The sequence below is a fragment of the Ruditapes philippinarum genome, unplaced genomic scaffold, assembly GCF_026571515.1.
Source record: "Ruditapes philippinarum isolate M1 unplaced genomic scaffold, ASM2657151v2 ctg37_1_1_1_1, whole genome shotgun sequence".
In the NCBI taxonomy this organism is placed as follows: Eukaryota; Metazoa; Mollusca; class Bivalvia; order Venerida; family Veneridae; genus Ruditapes; species Ruditapes philippinarum.
Window position 1 is genome coordinate 73,931 of NW_026864167.1, and position 7,702 is coordinate 81,632.

A 7,702-nucleotide genomic window follows, 5' to 3' on the forward strand; every position below is an offset into this window, starting at 1 on the left:
ATTGCACTTGATTTGTTTCCGTACATATTTTCAGCTCGTCGCATTTTTAATGGTTACGTCACATGTATAATGGTTACGTCACATGTCTAAAATAGAAAGTCAACAGTGATTTTATTATATCATAAAACACTCTTTCTGTCCTACTATGTTCAATAGAGAAAATTTGAGTCTTGTCAGAATTAATATCATTACCCGTCACGTTTTAGTAATGTTAATTTCCAATAGGCTGGGAGTTACATTTATTTATTTATTTGGGTCGTCAGAGCAAACCAATAATGGTAGCTCTGTAAATTTCAGACCCTGATATGCTTATTTGCAAAATCTGCAAGTAGTCCGCCTCGAAGCGGTTACGTCCCTTTATAAGTACACTAACGCAGAACCATTACGGGAAGATCACTGCGTAAGGCTTGTCAAATGACATGCGCATTAATTTTCAAACTTTCTCAAGGAAGAAGTAAATTCCCGATTGGTCGAAGATTTCTAATATTGTGTAATTCTTTAACATTTCCGCCAATTATCTGTCAAATATTCAGGATGAATATCATTTTAATCAATGAAAATTGCTCGGCTTTTTCCGTAAAGCTTTGGATTATTGGGATCGCCTTAATGGACATTTCTTATTTAGATTTTCTAAAAAATAAAGTAAGGATGTTGAATCTATTAAATAATAAGGATTACAAATTCTAATTTGAAATAATGTGGTTTGCTGCACGCCTCCAGATAAACAAAAATATTTCGATAAAATCAAACATCAGAAAAAATGTACTAAAATTTAAGGAACAGTATAAAGATTCAAAATTATGGTAATAATTAACATGTTGTATGCGATTAATGACCGACTTTTCAGTATTTATAACTATATTTCTACTGCGTTACTAACACAGTAAGGGCTATTTTTTGCATATTTTGACCTCTTTATGGTAATTTACGTGGGTTAAAGGTGTCATTGATAATGTTTAAATATCATTGTTTTAGTAACTTCACAATATTATACTGTTAAATACATTTTCAAATTTTCATGAACATTAGCATGAACTTTGAGGCGTGCTGTTTTAAAGCTGTCTTCTTATAACTTCCCGGTGGTCTAGGGTTTACACGCTCGTTTGGGAAGCAAGATGTGCAATTTACATCATGTCTTGTCAAAGGAACATGTTGACTTGTACAAACAGCATGTTAACTTGTCAAATTATTATGATGACATGTGCAGACAACATGCTAACTTGTCAAAGTATCGTGATGACTTGTGCAAACAACATGTTAACTTGTCAAAGTATAATGATGACTTGTGCAAATGACATGGTGACTTGTCAAAATGTAATGATGACTTGTGCAAACAACATGTTAACTTGTCGAATTATTGTGATGACATGTGCAAACAGCATGTTAACTTGTCAAAGTGTCATGATGACTTGTGCAAACGCCATGTTAACTTGTCAAAGTATAATAATGACTTGTGCAAACGACATGTTAACTTGTCGAATTATCGTGATGATGTGTGCAAACAGCATGTTAACTTGTCAAAGTATCATGATGACTTGTGCAAACAGCAAGTTAACATGTCAAATTTCCATGATGACTTGTGCAAACGACATGTTAACTTGTCGAATTATCGTAATGACTTATGCAAATGACATGTTATCTTGTATCATGCTGACATGCCAAAACGTACTGTTAACTTGTCAAAGTATTATTATAACTTGTGCAAATACCATGCTTACATGTCAAAATTCCATGATGACATGTGTAAACAGCATGTTAACTTATCGAGCTATCGTTATAACATGTGTATACAGCATGTTATCTTGTCCAAGTATCATGATGACTTGTGCAAACGACATGTTAACTTGTCCAAGTATAATGATGACTTGTGCAAATGCCATGCTAACTTGTCAAAATTTCATGATGACATGTGCAAACAGTATGTTTATTTGTCAAATCATCGTGATAACATGTGCAAACAACATGCTAACTTGTCTAAGTATCATGGTGACTTGTGAAAGCGACATGTTATTTTGTCAAAATTTCATGATGACATGTGCAAATAGCATGTTTACTTGTCAAGGTTTCGTGATGACTTGTGCAAACCCCATTCTAACTTGTCAATGTATCATGATGACTTGTGCAAATGCCATGTTAACTTGTCAAATTATTATGATGACTTGTGCAAACAACATGTTAATTTGTCAAAGAATCGTGATGACTTGTGCAAACACATGTTAACTTGTTAAGGTATTATGAGCATGTCATCACGATAATTCGACAAGTTAACATGCTGTTTGCACATGTCATCATGAATTTTTGACAAATTAAGATGTTGTTTACACGAGTCATCACGATATTTTGACAAGTTAACATGTCGTTTGCACACGTCATCATGATAATTTGACAAGTTAATATGTTGTCTCGCACATGTCATAATGATTATTTGACAAGTTAACATGCCGTTTGAACAAGTCAGCATTGTCTGTAGAAAAGATTTGATGTACATTGCACATGTTAATATGCTAAAATGACAAAATAATAGCATCATTTCAGAAGATAGCAAAAATATTGATAGCATAAGACAGTCACGGCGTTCCATAAAATCGAGTATCACGGGAAGTTAACGGACCAAAATAGTTTATCCTAAATCAAACTTACAACAACACCAGTAGTCAAAATCACCTCGCCTTCTGGAGCTAAGTTATGCATAGACACCAGTTTTTTGAACCCATATAGTCGCCTCTTAACTTTGGGATAAAACGGTGGCTGCAGTTCTGATGTCTCAACCCTTAGAGGCAACCCCTAAATCACAATGGGGTATTTTGCGAAGTTATAAGTAAGAAGATATATGAGGCAGCAATCAGTTTGATTTCTGTATTGCTGATACAGATAAGTACATTTACTAACTTGCTAAACACTCGACATTTTATAAAATCAATATGATAGTTTATATTCTGCTTAAATAAAAGGGAGATAATGAGCATTTCATTTAATAGATTATTAACAAAGTGTTGTCGTCCCTTTTTGAGCAAGTGTTTTGATATTACTGTCTGTGAAATTTAGCGTTTTGTTCCCGCGTACGTTTGTAACGGTTAAATATATATTAATATTGAAATGTACTAATTTGTATAACAAATCGAAAGATTGATATCTAAATAAATTTCCTTCCTGAAATAGTTATTTGCACCAATGACACGTTTTCATCAATTGTACTTTGTAGAAGTTAAGCCAAAGGAAAACAACCGTGAAAAACGTTTGCTAAAATCCAACTTCTGCTTACTTCCCTTTGGCATCTCTGCCGATACTTTATTTTTATAGCAAAGTTGAGCAAACGGGGTAGTCCTAAATATTCATACAAAGCTGGATAAAATGTTGGAAATCTTAATTTTTGTTTAGCAAAATTAAAAACATAAAACATATTTATTTCCCACTCGTCCAATGCCTGTTTTGGTTACCTCTCGTACGTTGATATGAAGTATAAGAGCAAACAACGCAAGAAAGTTCACGCCCATCTATATATGGTGGGCATTTTAGTGAACCACATCTTCCTTCAACAGAATACATTAAAATTCCATTTTGATCTGCATTGCTACCTTCTATGCTCTCCGGAGATTCGTCCAAACACACGTATTCAGATGCAGCAGTATGCTTATAATATCCAGCAACTAGCACCCCTCTGTATTACAAATTCCAACCGTTGTGACATTCATTTCTGGCAGGAATCATTCTATCATTCTAACAGGTGCTCTTGGGGTTTTACAAACCGCACATGGGACATCACGGTCATATGTTTGTGGAGATTCGTCATGACGCTCATATTCAGCGCCAAAAACATACCCCCGATACTCCTGTACACCGTCATTGTACTTTGCCCACGATGTTTTTTTTGGCAAACATAGGTAATTTACCGCTGCTCCGCTGTGAGTGAAGTGAGAACCTGCTGTATACCCGTCATACACGAGTTCTGCTCCATTATCTGGGCATGTTGTTCGTCCCCATCTTACGTAAGTTTCGCCTTGGCCAGGCCCTTCCTCTTCCATCTTATCAATAACATCATTTAACGCTTCAATCGATGCATGTGGCTCTGAAAATAATAAATTGTATTGTTTCTATAAAATATGTAACAGGAAATAAAGTAGCGAAGTTACTATATTAAAACATTTTCGAACAGCCTAGGGGCGATTTTAACTTATTTAGTAAAAATTCATTTCTGAGACATGCAACAAAGATGGTTTACCAATGTAACAATATTCTCTACGACGTTAACATAGATACATTTATTCCTTAAACATATTAAACAAAGACAACATTAAATTTTGTTTAAAGGCTCCTTATGCCCAAGATATGCTTTTATATTTCTCATAGGCTTTTTTCATTTTTTTGGTGTCCTGTTATAGTTTCCGAAAAGATACTAATTTGCTGATTAACCGAATCGTATTTTGCTTCAATTGCTTTCCGGGAATAGTCCAGTAACAGTGATTTAGTATTGTGTATGGAAGTCAAACTACTACTTTGTTTACATTTTGCTACTTTATGATAAATACATTTACATTCGGAGCTACTTTCTGAAGGTAATAACATCTTACATGCTCTTAAATCATTATTTTTTTACATATTAAAATTGCTAGAGAAGGAAAAATCTATTGACTTATAAATGAGGCATAATGTGCCTTTAAAAGATAACGAGATAGAATAAAACTAGATGAACCTATTATCAATGATCAAAATTAGTGTTTTAACTCTTGGAGTTTATTAATATTTGAGGCAAGTCGTTGTTGAAGGAAACGGGGTCAGTCTTGAATGGTGCGTAAAGTAAAGGATGTTAGATAGAGTCCTCCTAGTTTTCATTTTATCGTTGTGTTAGAAACGGTAACAAATTATATTTAATCATCAGTACTGATTCTTGTGTGTGTTGATAAAAAAAAGTTCAATTCCTATATTTCAGATGTACAGATTCATTACTCTAGTTACAATTCTTGTCTTTCCTGATTAAATATTCAATGCATTTTACATAAACATATATATAGTTAGTTAGCTAGTTAGTTAGTTAGTTAGTTAGTTAGTTAGTTAGTTAGTTAGTTAGCTAGTTAGTTAGTGCTAGTTAGTTAGTTAGTTAGTTACATCCTTATCATTTTGTACCTTTAAGCTCTTCGGTTAAATGTTCAATTATATTTGATTTTTCCTTCAGTTTCAGTTCAAGTTTTGATTGACCTTCCTCGAGCTGCACTAATTTCTGTAAAACTTTGTATTTATACTCGAATCTTGACTCGCCAATAAATGCAACCTTCTCTTCCCCTCGCCCCTCCTCTGAACAAAAGGTAGACATCAGAATGAAGGGGAGGACAAACGTAACCGCCTGACGCATGTTGAAATAGTGTAGAATGCAGGCTAAAAAACACACACACGTTACTATCATTCGATCTCCTACGCAGTGATCTCCCCTTATCAGTACAGAGATCGCTGCCATCACAAACATTTTTTATCAATATTTTGATATTATAAATTTTTAGCTTTAGAATTTATTTTTCATTATTTTGTATACTTTTGAGTATTTTAGATAAACTATAACTAAGGTAGGTACGAAATGTTAAAAATAAAACAGAAAAAGAAATATTACGTTAGATTTTCTATGTAACGGTTGATATTTACATTTGAATTTTGACGTTACGTCATGTGACTTTCATCATCATGTGACGTCTGTGAAGGCAGTGATTACAATTCTGCCAAGGGAGGTAATCACTGTGGAGAAGTTTGACAATCATTGTAATACAATATATTGTTGTAATGACTGCGCAGGTATGTGTCTGTTACTTGTAGTTTTAAATTTTTGAAATTTAACACCATTTCAACAAAAAAAGTATTAGTAATAGTATGTAAAATGTTCATGATATAAAATAATAAGTGCAATTTACGTCATAGTATATGATTAATAAAATACAATTTAACTACCATTTTTATATCATACTCATCTAAGTTTATTTGTCCTTCAGTTTTAACGTGTAGCCTAATTCTATATTTAGATACAGGATGGTAACTAAATGCTGCATTGATAACATACGATAAAAACAATTTTATATATGAATACCGTTAAATCATTTCTGCATTAAAGATGTTAATGAATTTATATATCTAATAAGATATTAATATTGTAAAATTCTTACCGAGCACTATCAATACTGTAGTAAAGGAAATGTGTTTAAAAGCAATGAATAAATAAGATTCCAATAAGTTTAGCAAATCTTCCATTTGTTGTGTCTCTTTACGAAAGGGGAGTAATGCTAAAAGCACCACAGTATGGAGGTAAATAGTTTTGTTATGCCCCTTTATTGATTTGGTCCAATAATCATGTTTTACTTACCCGAATAATACTGAGTATTATCTGAAGTGTAACAGGCCTCTGCGTTGTGAATTTATTAGTGTTTATTGCGGTTCAATGTTGAATGGGATATTATATCAGTCAATCTGATATGTATGAGGAAAAAAGAAAATCAGAAAAATAGAAAAAAACAAGTACGCTTATTTTTAATAAAGAAGAATTTGGTACCAACCTTTAAGCACCGTGCTTTAAAATGTGCGATTGAGATAAAAAAAAATGCAAGACTTTTCAGCCAATTGCTTCCATATGTTATAAAGAGCACTGTTCAACTTACGCTCAAGCAGACATTTAGTGGGACACATCTTACCTTCGGCCACGGCATTTATGTATTTGAGCTGCAAATAAACGTGCAATATTTTAGCTATTTTTTCATTTTTTTTCTTTCTTTTATTCACAAACATTATACATAATTATACAATGAGATTAAGTTTAACACATTAAATTTAAGATATAATAGAATAACAACAAAAATTCATACAATGAGATTAAGGTTAATACATTAAATATAAGATATAATAGAATAACAACAAAAATTCTTACAATGAGATTAAGGTTAATATATTAAATATAAGATATAATAAATTTATGGCAACAGTGGTAATAATGGGACACCGTATTAACATGTTCTAATACGGCGTTTCTAGTGGAAGAAGACAAAACAAAAAAATATATATATTCAATATTGTTGTGATTAGGATGTTTCGGTGGTACAGAATCAAATCAAATTTTAACTTGTTGTTAGTGCAATTCAGCAATTAATATTTCAGGAGCATTAATCTGCGACGAACGTCTACCGTTAAGAATAAACATGGATCATGCTGGCGTGGTTATTACCAGTATGTCAGTTTGATTGCAATTATCCTTACTTCTTAACAACTCCCAGTATAATTACTACTACATCAATGTGGGGATATATTTAAAAGGTAATTCAGGCTGATAAACAGAAGCACCGCCCGAGGTGTTTACGCTCGTTTGTGATATATTCTTAGTTAAAACCGGGCACTACTTTCAGAATTATACCCCCGTCGTCTAACAACTGCATCTTGTCGTGACACGCAAGTTTTCCAAGTTTCATGTTGATAATTGTTTTAAATAATATATGAATAATGGTCTACATTTAAGTTTTTGCACGACGGCGGCTACGACGACGACGACACATCCTCAAAATAAAAAAAACAGTTAAAAATGAAATGAAAGATAAGTGTAGAGTTTATTTATATAAATTGTAAGCTCATGTGTTATGTTTAGTCCTAGCGTTACATAACGCTTCATAGTAAGAGTACTTGAAAAAGTGAATTAAATGATTATTGTTTTGTAAACGTTTTAATGCGACATCACATTGTG

The 7,702-nt window shown here is 32.8% G+C and overlaps 1 protein-coding gene across 1 annotated transcript; it reads right to left on the minus strand.

Annotated features, from left to right (window-relative positions):
- Nucleotides 1–3,305: 3,305 nt before the first annotated feature.
- On the minus strand, nucleotides 3,306–6,261 carry LOC132724689 (uncharacterized). Its single transcript, XM_060709620.1, has 4 exons — nucleotides 6,144–6,261; nucleotides 5,122–5,370; nucleotides 3,796–4,066; nucleotides 3,306–3,658 (listed from the first exon to the last, which is right to left on the minus strand). The coding sequence occupies exons 1-4, from the start codon at nucleotides 6,226–6,228 to the stop codon at nucleotides 3,403–3,405; spliced, it is 861 nt and encodes a 286-aa protein (XP_060565603.1). The 5' UTR covers nucleotides 6,229–6,261; the 3' UTR covers nucleotides 3,306–3,402.
- Nucleotides 6,262–7,702: the final 1,441 nt, after the last annotated feature.

Excerpts from the sequence above, each read along its gene's own strand:
- LOC132724689 (XM_060709620.1), bottom strand. The coding sequence starts at position 6,228 with ATGGAAGATTTGCTAAACTTATTGGAATCTTATTTATTCATTGCTTTT. Across the intron at positions 5,371-6,143 it reads TACAGTATTGATAGTGCTCG|CCTGCATTCTACACTATTTC; the intron begins GTAAGAATTTTA and ends TGTGTTTTTTAG. Across the intron at positions 3,659-3,795 it reads GTTTTTGGCGCTGAATATGA|AGGGGTGCTAGTTGCTGGAT; the intron begins GCGTCATGACGA and ends TTTGTAATACAG.